At 44.2% G+C, this 14,283-nt stretch overlaps 1 protein-coding gene across 1 annotated transcript; it reads left to right on the top strand.

Annotated features, from left to right (window-relative positions):
• Positions 1-4,544: 4,544 nt before the first annotated feature.
• On the top strand, positions 4,545-5,150 carry CCDC70 (coiled-coil domain containing 70). The gene has a single exon (XM_073323018.1). It carries the CDS (start codon positions 4,545-4,547, stop codon positions 5,148-5,150), a length of 606 nt encoding a protein of 201 aa, XP_073179119.1.
• Positions 5,151-14,283: the final 9,133 nt, after the last annotated feature.

Here is a 14,283-nt window from a genome sequence, read left to right as displayed (position 1 = left end):
CATCTGTGGGCAGAAGCCCCACTAAAATCAATAAGCATTCTGGTCAAGATTTTCAGAAACAGGAACCTGAATCCATATTTGGGCACCTACTGTAAATAAGTGGCCTGATTTTCAAAAGGTCAGTGGGAGCTGGTGGGTACTCAACACTTCTGAACAAATCAGGCCACTTATTTACAGTAGGTGCCTACATATGGCTTTATATTATTATATCTTAGCCTTTGTGCCACAGGTTTATGATCAGCTGGGCCCATTAAGCTTAGTTATAGCTCCAGCATGACATGTATGTCTCAATTTTCTTCATATAATATGTTTTTAAATGGGAGATGCACGAGTGTAATTATTACATTAGGTGTCAAGCTTCATATACATACAGTAATAAAACCAAAATATTGATATTTGCCTAATATTTAAAGTATGTTGAGGCAAGCCTGTTTTGCTAAGGTCCCTCAGCAGGAATCCTTAACCCAACATGCAAGCTGAGATGCCACACCATTTATTGTGGTTTTATAGTTCTATTTATTACAATCCATGAACGGATGATCATTTACAGAAAGGTAAGACCCGGGAACTCGGATCCATCCTTGGCTCCTCCCTCATTCACCTCCACCCCAATGACCACCATAAGCTCATTTCAATATTACTTAGCTTTGGATCACTGGTGTTGTACTTTGTGAAATGACATCACTATAGGTGACCTGAATCTTAGCTAGGCAATCCCCAGAGGGCATCAGACATCCCGTGGGGTTAAGGACCACACATGTGTAAGTATTGTAAAGTCTCTCTTAAATTTGTTACAAATGTTATCATTTTGGTAGTACATGTATTGTTATTAAGCAAAATTACTAGGTATCCCTGGGGTTTGACTTCCTGAAGTCTACAGATGTTCACATCATCAAGAAAAAAAATCTCTTTGGGTAAAGAAATTATTTTATCAATCTATCCATAAGGCCTCTGCAAGTGAAAGGCTAAATTAAGATTGTCATCAAAGATGTCAGCCATTACTACACATCTAGAGATATCAGCAATGACCCAACAACTGTTCCTTGTACCTAATAGAAATAATCTTTGCAGATTTGTGGAACAAAATGATATAATTTAGTCATATTTTCTATTTGATAATTCTGATGTACAAAATGACAAAAGTTATGCCTGCATTTTTGTAAGGGTGGTCCAGCAACATGATGTAAGAAGAAATTGAATTGCTTTTTACTCAGCCTTTCAAAAAGAGCTTTCAAGCCCTTTCTTTGCATTTTACATGCATGTCACGGAGAGGGAGGTTCCAAGTGGGACTGCTGTCTTACTAGTTTGGTCTTCTGAGCACCAGATCTGATTTGGAAGAGATCCCCACTGTATATTCATTGTCTGTTTTAGTCCTTGCTCTTGAAGCATCAGTAAAACTCTTCTTCATTACTTCCCTAGAAGTAGAACTAAGCAACCAGAAGATGTCTGATTTGTCTTCGCTTTCTAGCATTTAACATACTATACATGCATGAGGAAAAAATCAGTTCATCAGGTTGTATTAAATAAAATGGGACATTGGTTATGTGCCTCACTTAGCTGGACTATAGAAGCATGTCTTATGCAATTGTTTTTATAGCTCAGGCAAAATGAGGTGAGTAAATGTGCCGAAACCAGTTGCCAAAAGCAGATTACCTCAATTACCCTGACTTGTGGCAGGCCAGAAAACACTGGAAATGAACATGCTGGGTAGAGCAAGATAATGAATATATTGCTCTGCGCATAGCACTTCTCTAGTGGCCTAACAGGATCAGCAAAGTGAAACTAACAAGGCAGATACCATTTTCACTCTGCTCCTGTTGGTTGGAGGTAGGGCAAGAAAGAAAAGGAGAAGGAAAAGTATGCAGTCCAGGAGGTGAGACACCGAGGCCTAAAGAAGAGAGAAGAATATAAGAACGTCCATACAGATTCAGACCAAAGGTCCATCTAGCCCAGTATCCTGTCTTCTGACAGTCGCCAATGCCAGGTGCCCCAAGGGAATGAACAGAACAGGTAATCATCAAGTGATCCATCCTGTCGCCCATTCCCAGCTTTTGGCAAACAGAGGCTAGGCACACCATCCCTGCCCATCCTGGCTAATAGCCATTGATGGACCTATCCTCCATGAACTTATCTAGTTCTATTTTGAATCCTCTTATAGTCTTGGCATTCACAACATCCTCTCGCAAGGAGTTCCACAGGTTGACTGTGCATTGTGTGAAAAAATACTTTCTTTTGTTTGTTTTAAACCTACTGCCTGTTAATAGAAATATCAAATGTGAGATACTTAACCTGAAAGAAGACTGGCTGTATTTGTGGTCCTTATTGGCTGTCATCACACTACTGGTGATTAGACTGATAAGTGTAAGAAACTCAGAATTAAATCTTTCTCCTTTAATACAGTATCTGATTCTCCCTCTACATGATACAATAATTCCCATTAAAAGCTCTGTGTGAATTACTTGTATCCTGAGGTAGGGGACTCATGTCCTTTGGATTCCTCCAATCCCCTGCTGGAAGAGAGGGAGATGTGGGAGGAAAAGGTTCCTCCTGAGAGATAAAAGTTAAAGCGTGGCTAAGGTGTGAGTATGAACAAATGGAACAAGTGCTGACTCACTCACAGGCAAGGTAGGGTGTGAGTAAGTGTGGGTTTTTTATTTAAAAGGCTCAAACAATCCTGTCTTCTGTTTGCTAACTCTGCCTCTGTCTCCTTACTGCCTGGACCCTCAGGGAAGGACTTGGCTTAAGCAGCTGCAGTGCATGGAATGGCAAAATTCGCTGTTTCTGCTATGTCATCACTCCTCAAAAGTCTATCAAAGAGTTGGGACTGATCTGCCACTGCCGCTTCTCCAAGGATCCCTCCCTCTCCCCAGTATAGAGCATATGTTGGGATCAGGTCTGGCACCCTTTCCCCTTTGTTTTTAGGCAGCTTCTTGTTAGTATGGAGATAAACGGAATTGAATTTTCCTTATCCCACTGACTGCCACCAACAGGGATCCCAGAGGGTGGGAAAGGAGGAGATGCTACTTATTGGTCTTCTTGATGAAAAGGACTTGCCTCCCCAGGAGTCCCACAAGAGGGGTGGGTGCAAAGGAGCCACTGCCAGCAATCGCCTTTGTTGAGAAGAAATCGCTGTTGTTTCAGTGACTGCTGAGAGCCTCGCAGGGAGCGGGGATTGAGGTGTGCTGCTAGGAGCCCTGCAAGGATGCAGTGGAACATCACTTCTATCCCCCTTTCTCTTCCCTACTCCAGGCAGCACATTCACAGCCACCTAGCTTTCACTGTGCCAGTGAATGGTTAATCTCCCTTCTCAGGAGGAGGCCAGAGAAGTAGCAAAGCAGTATCAGAGGAGTAGGTGAGACCAGGAGAACCAATAGTTCCTCTTCATCCACACAGGGCTCCCAGCAGTGGTACTCTCCAACTGTGGGGCTGCTAGGCACACAGCTCATCCTAATGGCCGTGAGAGAGGCTAGAAGTGGCTTCTTTCATTCACTCTGCCCCCACTCACCCCGGTGATCACTGGTAGCAGTGGCAGGGGGAGTGGATGGTGGGAGTGGAATGGATGATGCTAGAAGACCATCCCCATAGATTCCCACATCCACGTGAAAGGCTTGGGAAGGGCCTACTGGGTCCTATCCTGGTAAGTCCCTTCAACACCTAGATCTCACAAGAGGAGAGGGGAAATCAAGGAAGAAGGGGGTTTAAGGGATCACACGCTTCCTATCTACTTGATAATCACCATTGGCAAGAGAAGACACCATTCCCCGCACTGCCCCTGCTATTCCTGGAGCCTCTAAATTTCCAGCAAAGGAGAGAGGAACTCTTGCATAATCAAATAATAAAAAGACATTTTATTTATAAAACACCCTGCTCTGGAGCCTGAGGCATTGTACAATCATTCATAATAAATATAACAGTATAAATAAGTAATCAGCTTTTCTCTCAATTCAGTAATTAGGAGGCAGAGTTAGTCAACAGAAAATCAGAATATTTAATCTCGCCATTGGTGAGGTGATTCGTGATTCTGTGTGCCTCCATTTTGAGATGCCTATTTCAAGGCACCTTCAAGGGGCTTAATTTTCAGAGGGTGGGTGCTCAGCACTTTCAAAAAACCCAGGTCACTGCCAAGAACTCAAGTTGGGCACTCAAAAAACAGAGGCACCCAAAGTCATTTTTGAAAGTCACTTTGGAAAATCTTGGTCCAGGTGTTACACCTACAATGAGATACAGGATCCCTGCCCAAATACTGCGCTAATTGATGCTATATAAGTGCCATCCAAAGCTAAGGCTTTTGACTTTGTAAACATCTGTATTTATGGTGAAGCCATATTTTAAAACCCCCGATTTACACAATTACTGCATATGTTTGAGCAATTCCAATTACGATAGTCATTGCTGACATCTTGACACTTCTCTATTTGATGGGCTATAGGATGTGACAGGCTGGACTGGGCTTGGACCATGCCTTGCCCTCACAAGGCTCCGTAAGTGGTGAGAGCTTTCATCAAGGTTGGCAAGTGAATGAATAAAACTGCCATTGCTGCTAGATGTCCTACACCTCCCGCCAGAAGCAGCTCATTAAGAAGCTATGGGATGAAAAAGTTTTTCGGGAGGAAATCAAGGCTTTTCAGGAGAAGATCAAGGGCTTTCGGGAGAAGATGAATGCCTTTCAGGTGAAGATCAGGGCCTTCAGGATGGCGATCCAGGCCTTCTGGGAGGAGGAAAACCCCATCTGGGAGGAGGAAAATGCCTTTCGGGAGGCAGAAAAGGCTTTCCGGGAAGACGGAAAAGCCTTCTGGGAGGGGTACAGGGACTTCTGGAAGGGGTATAATGCTTTCTGGAAGAAGGACAAGGCTTTCTGGAAGGAGGATCAGGTCCTCTGGGAAAAGGACAAGGTTCTCCTGGACGAGCACCAGGTCCTGTGGGCAGAAGAAAAAGCTCTCTGGGCAGATGAAAAAGCCCTCATAGAAGAGGAAAGAGCTTTCTGGGAGGATGAGGAAGCCCTCCGAGAAGATGAAAAAGCCCTCCAAGAAGATGAAAAATCTATCTGGGAAGGGGCATTTGGCCTTCTGAGAGGAGAACAATTACTGCTAGCTGTAGTTATCAATGCTCCTGGGGGTCATGGTCCAGATATTCTCAGAGGAAGAGGGTAGCCCAAGGGAATGAAAACAAGATGTAAATTATTCTGCTGGACGCAAAAACCAATATTTGGAAAGTCACGTATGCTGAAGCAGCTGTGTAATTAGTCAGTTTCCCTCTTTGCTTTGATTACCCTTCTGAAATAGCCTCTTTGATCCCAGAAACCTGATAAAAGCCTAATGGAATTTCAGTAGAACTATTTTACAGTGTAATTTGCTTTAAGATGATTGCATTTAGGTTTTCATTACATTATTTATTGTTCTGGGATCTTGTGCACTGGTAAATGGCATGAAGCTGTCATGCACTACCCCAGTTTCCAAACCTCTCATCTGTAAAACAGGTGGTTGATGTTCAGTGGGTGCTAACATACCAAAGAAAGAGGATTTACCAGCGGAGTCCAAGATCATCATAATTATAAATCTGCTGATCCACCAGTGTAATGCGAGTCAGTGGAGTTACACCAGCATATCACTGGAATAAGGCAGTGGTGTTTTAGGCCCCCTCTTTATATTTAAGAGACATTGTGCTAAAGTCAGTGATGAGAAAACTCTTGCTCTTCCCCAACATTATGCTTTTGATCTTCCTCCTCATTGCTCTCTGGAGTCTGATGTGGATAGGTCATTACTGGTCATCCTTTAGTTTCTTCCAGGACTCCAGCTCCATCTGTCTGGGTCTCACCCCTGAATCACATGGGAAGATGATCTGTTGAAAATTGGGAGGGAGCAAGGAACCCAACAATAGTAGGAAAAAGATGTCAGTTGGTGGGAGTGGGTCAGTCAGAAAGGAGGAAATAAGATAGTAGTGGAAGGGAGCACGCATGTTGGGGAGTGAGAAGAAAGGTAACATACATAGCCCTGGATCATATCTAGCTGCAGAGATGCCATTGTCTGACACAAGATAGGGAGCACTATCCTCTCCTGGGAATTCATTCCTCATGAGCTCCTTATAGAAAATCCTAGATAACCATTGGGTGTGATGTGTAGTTAATGTCTGTATCCCTGTCTGCAACAAAGGCAAGAGAAGAAACTTTGAACAGAACTCTGGGGATGTCCAGTTTTCAGGAAAGACATGAGTACCACAGTACAGAGCTTGTTCTCTCGCTCTTTCAGATCTGACAGACTATTTTTGAAGAGGAAACAAAATGCTCTTCTCCAAATTCAGAGCCATGAAAGTTGATACAGAAATAAATCTTCTGTATTTGTCCCTCTTTGTTGCAGATAGAGGTGGGACGAAAAGGGGAGAGGGACAACGGCAGACTGTGAAAAACGTTAATCAGAGTCAACCTGGTAAACACTAAGAGTCAAGGTTGTTGAGTGTGCATCTGGTGTGGTAGCTTTAATAACATGTTTGAGGTTTAGACAGCGTTCAAAAGGTTTACACCATAATGAGAAAGCCCTTTACAATCCCTGCTAAAGAATTTGGAGACGTCTGCATTTGTTAGGTATGTATACAGGATAAATCAAGCACACCTTCAAATACAGTTTTACATTTGTGATCTGCTGAAGGATGAGCTAGACTCTCCTGTTTTATAGTGTTCAGAACAAATTGTACACAAAGGCTTATCTTAGAAATACATGAATACACAACTCCTGATGAATATCTACCCCAGGAAAACCTTCTCATTAACTGGCTCAACCAAAGTAGGCATGGTTTGCAACCTCCTATTATAGTCATAAATAATATAGATGGAAATGCCCCATTAGATCAAATTCATAGAATCATAGAATATCAGGGTTGGAAGGGACCTCAGGAGGTCATCTAGTCCAACCCCCTGCTCAAAGCAGGACCAATCCCCAATTAAATCATCCCAGCCAGGGCTTTGTCAAGCCTGACCTTAAAAACTTCTAAGGAAGGAGATTCTACCACCTCCCTAGGTAACGCATTCCAGTGTTTCACCACCCTCCTAGTGAAAAAGTTTTTCCTAATATGCAACCTAAACCTCCCCCACTGCAACTTGAGACCATTACTCCTTGTCCTGTCCTCTTCTACCACTGAGAATAGTCTAGAACCATCCTCTCTGGAACCACCTCTCAGGTAATTGAAAGCAGCTATCAAATCCCCCCTCATTCTTCTCTTCTGCAGACTAAACAATCCCAGTTCCCTCAGCCTCTCCTCATAAGTCATGTGTTCCAGAGCCCTAATCATTTTTGTTGCCCTTCGCTGGACTCTCTCCAATTTATCCACATCCTTCTTGTAGTGTGGGGCCCAAAACTGGACACAGTACTCCAGATGAGGCCTCACCAATGTCGAATAGAGGGGGACGATCACGTCCCTCGATCTGCTCGCTATGCCCCTACTTATACATCCCAAAATGCCATTGGCCTTCTTGGCAACAAGGGCACACTGCTGACTCATATCCAGCTTCTCGTCCACTGTCACCCCTAGGTCCTTTTCTGCAAAACTGCTGCCTAGCCATTCGGTCCCTAGTCTGTAGCTGTGCATTGGGTTCTTCCGTCCTAAGTGCAGGACCCTGCACTTATCCTTATTGAACCTCATCAGATTTCTTTTGGCCCAATCCTCCAATTTGTCTAGGTCCCTCTGTATCCTATCCCTGCCCTCCAGCGTATCTACCACTCCTCCCAGTTTAGTATCATCCGCAAATTTGCTGAGAGTGCAATCCACACCATCCTCCAGATCATTTATGAAGATATTGAACAAAACCAGCCCCAGGACCGACCCCTGGGGCACTCCACTTGACACCGGCTGCCAACTAGACATGAAGCCATTGATCACTATGCGTTGAGCCCGACAATCTAGCCAACTTTCTACCCCACCTTATAGTGCATTCATCCAGCCCATACTTCTTTAACTTGCTGACAAGAATACTGTGGGAGACCGTGTCAAAAGCTTTGCTAAAGTCAAGAAACAATACATCCACTGCTTTCCCTTCATCCACAGAACCAGTAATCTCATCATAGAAGGTGATTAGATTAGTCAGGCATGACCTTCCCTTGGTGAATCCACGCTGACTGTTCCTGATCACTTTCCTCTCATGTAAGTGCTTCAGGATTGATTCTTTGAGGACCTGCTCCACGATTTTTCCGGGGACTGAGGTGAGGCTGACTGGCCTGTAGTTCCCAGGATCCTCCTCCTTCCCTTTTTTAAAGATTGGCACTACATTAGCCTTTTTCCAGTCATCCGGGACTTCCCCCGTTCGCCACGAGTTTTCAAAGATAATGGCCAATGGCTCTGCAATCACAGCCGCCAATTCCTTTAGCACTCTCGGATGCAACTCGTCCGGCCGCGTGGACTTGTGCACGTCCAGCTTTTCTAAATAGTCCCTAACCACCTCTTTCTCCACAGAGGGCTGGCCATCTATTCCCCATGTTGTGATGCCCAACGCAGCAGTCTGGGAGCTGACCTTGTTAGTGAAGACAGAGGCAAAAAAAGCATTGAGTACATTAGCCTTTTTCCACATCCTCTGTCACTAGGTTGCCTCCCTCATTCATTAAGGGGCCCACACTTTCCTTGGCTTTCTTCTTGTTGCCAACATACCTGAAGAAACCCTTCTTGTTACTCTTTACAACTCTCGCTAGCTGCAGCTCCAGGTGCGATTTGGCCCTCCTGATTTCATTCCTACATGCCCGAGCAATATTTTTATACTCATCCCTGGTCATATGTCCAACCTTCCACTTCTTGTAAGCTTCTTTTTTATGTTTAAGATCCACTAGGATTTCACTGTTAAGCCAAGCTGGTCGCCTGCCATATATACTATGCTTTCAACACATCAGGATAGTTTGTCCCTGTAACCTCAACAGGGATTCCTTGAAATACAGCCAGGAGCATTCCCTATTATACATTTGCGAGCTGTATCATTAGACACTGCAAAAAGAAAAAAAATCCTTTCGAAAATAAGAATATTCAAAAGGCACCTGTCATTTCATATATTTTAATGCAAAAAACCTCTGGGAATTTATCTCTGTTATTCAAATCAGCATGTCAAATTAACATCCATTTAAACTAAAATTAGACATGTTTTTCCTTATGAAGAATCTGAAGTATATGAAATGCTTTTAAGAGAGATCCTATTCATTTTTTCTCATATAGCCAAGTGGAGTGTTATCGGTGACAGTGCTGTCATTATAATACAATGGTTGTGCTACTTAAGGAGTTACACAACTCAGTGCAGAAAAGCCAGAAGTTTAGTAGGAGAAAAGGATACATCAATATGCTTTCAAACCTCTAGTAGCTCCCCTTAAAAATCATTTAGCCTAAAATATGTATGGATTTCAGGGGGCATTGGGACTGGCCCTTGTAAGACTATGGCTTAGGAAGGGGGCAGGCTTGATTGGCTGTTTGCACAGGTATTTTCCCCAGGAAGCGGGAGGGGGTTGAATTTAGAAGGACTGAGGGCCAAAGGATGAGACTGTGATGGAAAGGTGGAGTGTATGGAACCACAGTAAAATCTGAAAAATGCTTCATGACCATTTTATTAGATTTAAAATCATCACACAAATTAAAGTTGGCTACTCAAGCCTTCAGTGAAGCACTACATCTACATCCTTCATGGCTTCTAGTTGTAATTTTGCACAACTCTGTTAATGTGCGGCTCTTTAGAAGTTACTGTGCGGCTCCTTGTACAGGCACCGACTCTGGGGCTGGAGCGACAGGCGCCAACTTTCCAATGTGCCAGGGGGTGCTCACTGCTCAACCCCTGGCTCTGCCCCCACTCTACCCCTTCCCCTGAGCCTGCTATGCCCTCGCTCCTCCCCCTCCCCCTCCGAGACTCATGCACGCCACGAAACAGTGATCGGGAGGTGCAGGGAGGGATGGGGAGATGCTGATCGTCTGGGCTGCCGGTGGGTGGGAGGTGCTGGGAGCAGGGGGGAGCTGATTGGGGGCTGCTGACATATTACTGTGGCTCTTTGGCAATGTACATTGGTAAATTTTGGCTCCTTCTCAGGCTCAGGTTGGCCGCCCCGATGTAGACCATCCTTGACAGGTGTTTGTCTAACCTGCTCTTAAAAACCTTCTATGACAGAGATTCTATAACCTCCCTAGGCAATTTATTCTGCTGCTTACCTACCCTGACAGTTAAGAAGTTTTTCTTAATGGCCAACCTAAACTGCCTTTGCTGCAATTTAAACCGATTGCTTCTTGGCCTATCCTCAGAGGTAAACAAGAACAATTTTTCTCTTTCTTCCTTGTGAAAATCTTCTACATATTTGAAAACTGTTATCATGTCCCCTCTCAGTCTTCTCTTCTCCAGACTAAACAAACCCAATTCTTTCAATCTTCTGTCATAGCTCATGTTTTCTAGACCTTTAATCATTTTTGTTGCTCTCCTCTGGATTTTCTCCAATTTTTCCTGAAATGTGGCGCCCAGAACTGGACACAATTCTCCAAATGAGGCTGTATCAGCGCAGAGTAGAGCGGAAGAATTACTTCTTGTGTCTTGCTTACAACACTCCTGCTAATACATCCCAGAATGATACACTAGACACTTGTTTGCAGCAACACCTGGTAAGAGTAATCGCTGCTTATGAGCAATATTTCCCCTGGGAATGCTTCCCCCACTGAATTGTCCACCTGGTAACATCAATATAGATGCTGCGTACAGGCAACGTTTGTGACATCACATCCAGGGGTGGAGATTGGGGAGCATATAGGGGTGTTGCCCCCCCAAACTGTATCTTTTCACTCCCCTGCCAACCCTGGCCCTTCAGAGCCTCTCCAGGACACACAGACATGTCCACTTGCCCTGCCTGACAGAGCCTACATGGAGAGCGTGTGTAAGAGGGAGTTTGGGGGGAGGGTCTGGAAGAGAGGGACTGGGGGGAAGCTGGGGCTGGGGCAGCAGGAGAGACACAGCTGAAGGTTTCCTCCTCCCTTCCTAAGCATTTGGTTTTCAGACAGCAGGGAGGGGGGTTGCTATTTTGCAGACGGAAGTATCGGGGGACCCCCCACCCCATACACTGAGCTGTCCCCTCCATCTCGGTTGCCGGCAGTGAGGTGTGGGTGTGCTGTTTTGCAGTGAGGGGTTGGAGGACTCCCCTTCCGTGTCCACAGTCCTTGCTAGGAGTCGCCACCCCTCCTCCGTTGCAGGCTGCACACGGTGCGCTCTCCAGCCAGCCATCCCTTGCCAGGGTGGAGCACAAAACTGCCAGCAGGAGCATCCTCAGCCTGTCCCAGGCAGCCAGGCTGGCTCAGCCATTTTGTGAACTGGGGCTCCCCTACCAAACCCAGGGTTCCCCTGCCCCATTGCCCCCAAACTTGGGGTTCCCCCACCCCCCATCCTCCAACTCTCTCCCCACAATGTGGCTGCCCCACCTGTTCCGTAACACCCTTAACCCTCCACACACCTTTGGTCAGACGACACTCCCCATAATAGCAACTACCGCTTAGGAGCAACATGGCAAAAGGGCACCAATATGTTGCTACTAACAAGCATCTACTATATTTGCTTTTTTTTGCAACAGTGTTACACTATTGACTCATATTTAGCTTGTGATCCACTATGAGCCCCAGATCCCTTTCTGCAGTTCTCCTTCCTAGGCAGTCATTGCCCATGTGTGCAACTGATTGTTCCTTCCTAAGTGGAGTAGTTTGCATTTGTCCTTATTGAACTTCATCCCTTTTATTTCAGACCATTTCTACAGTTTGTCCAGATCATTTTGAATTTTAATCCTATACTCCAAAGCACTTGAAACCCCTCCCAGCTTGGTATTGTCCACAAACTTTATAAGTGTACTCTCTATGCCGTTATCTAAACCATTGATGAAGATTTTGAACAGAACTGGACCCAGGACCAATCCCTGCGGGACCCTACTTGATATGCCTTTCCGGCCTGACTGTGAACTACTGATAACTACACTCTGGGAACAGTTTTCCAACCAGTTATGAACCCACCTTATAGTACCTCCATCTAAGTTGTATTTCCCTAGTTTGTATGAGAAGGTCATGCAAGACAGTATCAAAAGCCTTACTAAAGTCAAGATATACCACATCTACAACCTCCCCCTTATCCACAAGAATTGTTACCCTGTCAAAGAAAGCTATTAGGTTGTTCACAGACACAATTTGTTCTTAACAAATCCATACTGTTACTTATCACCTTATTATCTTTTAGGTGTTTGCAAACTGATTGCTTAATTATTTGCTCCATCATCTTTTCAGGTACTGAAGTTAAAATAGCCTCTGCAGTGTATATAGGAGAGATTAGGGCTACACTTTTCTCTGAACAAAGCTTGTACTTCACTATGTCTTCTGCAGAAGTTTGCAGCTCCATTAAATGCACAAGCAGCCATCTGTTTGGGGTCCAATTTACAACCATTTAAATCTAAGATGTGGGTTATCACAGATGCAGCTGATGTGTTTTCTATAACCTGGCCATCTAGAAATGCATCTACTGGCCTCCCACTGACATCAAGATATCGCACGCAATGACTTCATACTTGATGCCCATTTGCATCGGCGAATTCATCAGCTATGTATGCAAATTTTTTGAATGAGGTGAAAGAGTTCTTCACTTTTTCAACTGCTGAGTCTTTCACTGTTGCACTGCATGCTTCTAACCAGTCAGATGAGTTTCTTACAGAAAGATAGGGAGCATTTGCTAGTCTTGTTTGGAACCAGTGTCCAACTTCAGGGTTAACAAGTGTCAATGTATTTAACGTTGTCTTCCAGTTAGTAGTGTGTGGTATCTCTTGCTTAAATAGAATAGATGTGACAGCCATGTTTGTTTGCATAAACTTTGTTGCATCTCCAGCATTCTTTAACAGCCTCATAAAGTACTTCTAAAATTGGCTTTGACAGTGACTGGCTTATGCATGTCGATGCATTCCAGACGCTTGGTGTTTTGCAGCCTTTTCACGTAGTTTGTCAGTATTGGCTTTGCTGATCTGTCTGGCAAACCAGTTCCTCCAGTTTTACCAATTGTAGCAGTAGGAAGCTTTCTTTCTTCGTAAGCTTTTTTGCAAGAGGTGCACCAGTTATCATATTTTGCAACTTCAATAAATGGGAAAAGTTTAACCAACAAACATCAGGAACTGCCTTTAGGTTGTGGAGACACTGTTTCTTTGGTAGGTAGCTGTATTTGTGCTTCGGACTGTTTAGAAGTAGATACACCACTTGAACCAGATGATGTGTTGGTATATTCTTGGTTTCTGTTATGGTCTTCATCTTGGTTGGTTTGACCACTGGGGAGCGGGGGGTGATGGGGGAGTTCAGGAGTGAGTGTAGGGAAATCCCTATGGTACATAGGACACTCCCAAGGCTTGAGTAGAACTCAGATGGTACATAAGCCTTGTGGTCATAAATTTAACCCCTAATTCTGGCAATTTCTGAGGGTTTTTTAATGAGAATGAGTAAAAGAAATGTCATAAGAAAGAAAGTTCAGCTATATTTAGCACCCCTGCAATAAATACTGAGTGCAACCAGATCAACAGCCATGACAGTTAGCAGGTAAGAAAAATGTTCTCTCTCTCTTTCAAAAGCATGATCTGGTGCAGGTGGGTCTTAACTCATGGCAAGTAGCTGAATATATACCAGATGGAATAAAGATGTTAAAAGCATGTCGTCCCCACCCACCCCCTGGCCCCCCAAAAGGATTAAATAGGAAAACGAATTTGGAGCAATCTCCTCCCTAAATTCAGCATATAAAGATACTAGAAGGCCAACCTTACAGTGCTTATGTTGTAGAAGGGATCCAGCCAGTTGCTCCAGAATCTTAGGAAAGCACACACACTGGGCTCAATTCACAGGTCCCTTAGGATGGTGCAGATCTGATCTAAACCTGCACTGAGGAATCCTCTGGCAGTGTGCAGTTTCTGTAGCAGCTGTTATGCCACCCCACTCCACATTCCAATCTCACACCTGTTCAGACCCAGAGCAAATCCATTGATTTAACCAAATGTACATGGATAGAATGGAGAAATGGACTGTTGCGGAGTTATTCCAACTTCACTCTAATGTAAATGTCCTCTTGGGCTTGCTTGTACAGCTATAAGAAAGGGTAATTAAGGAGGTAGGGAATCAGTCCTCAAAACATGTTACTGTAACATCACAGTAGGTTCAGGGATACACCCCTTACACTTGAGAACTTTTATAAACAAAACAGGGGTTATTTGGCAACAGTGCCATTTATTCTAAATTAATGAAATAACACAAAATATAGCCAAGAAGTGTTTGATTGCTTACCAAAGCATA

Source organism: Lepidochelys kempii, chromosome 1, assembly GCF_965140265.1.
Source record: "Lepidochelys kempii isolate rLepKem1 chromosome 1, rLepKem1.hap2, whole genome shotgun sequence".
NCBI lineage: Eukaryota > Metazoa > Chordata > Testudines > Cheloniidae > Lepidochelys > Lepidochelys kempii.
This window is presented reverse-complemented; position numbering and strand designations above follow the sequence as displayed.

What these genes read in the sequence shown, in the direction of transcription:
- CCDC70 (XM_073323018.1), top strand. Translation starts at nt 4,545, where the DNA reads ATGTCCTACACCTCCCGCCAGAAGCAGCTCATTAAGAAGCTATGGGAT.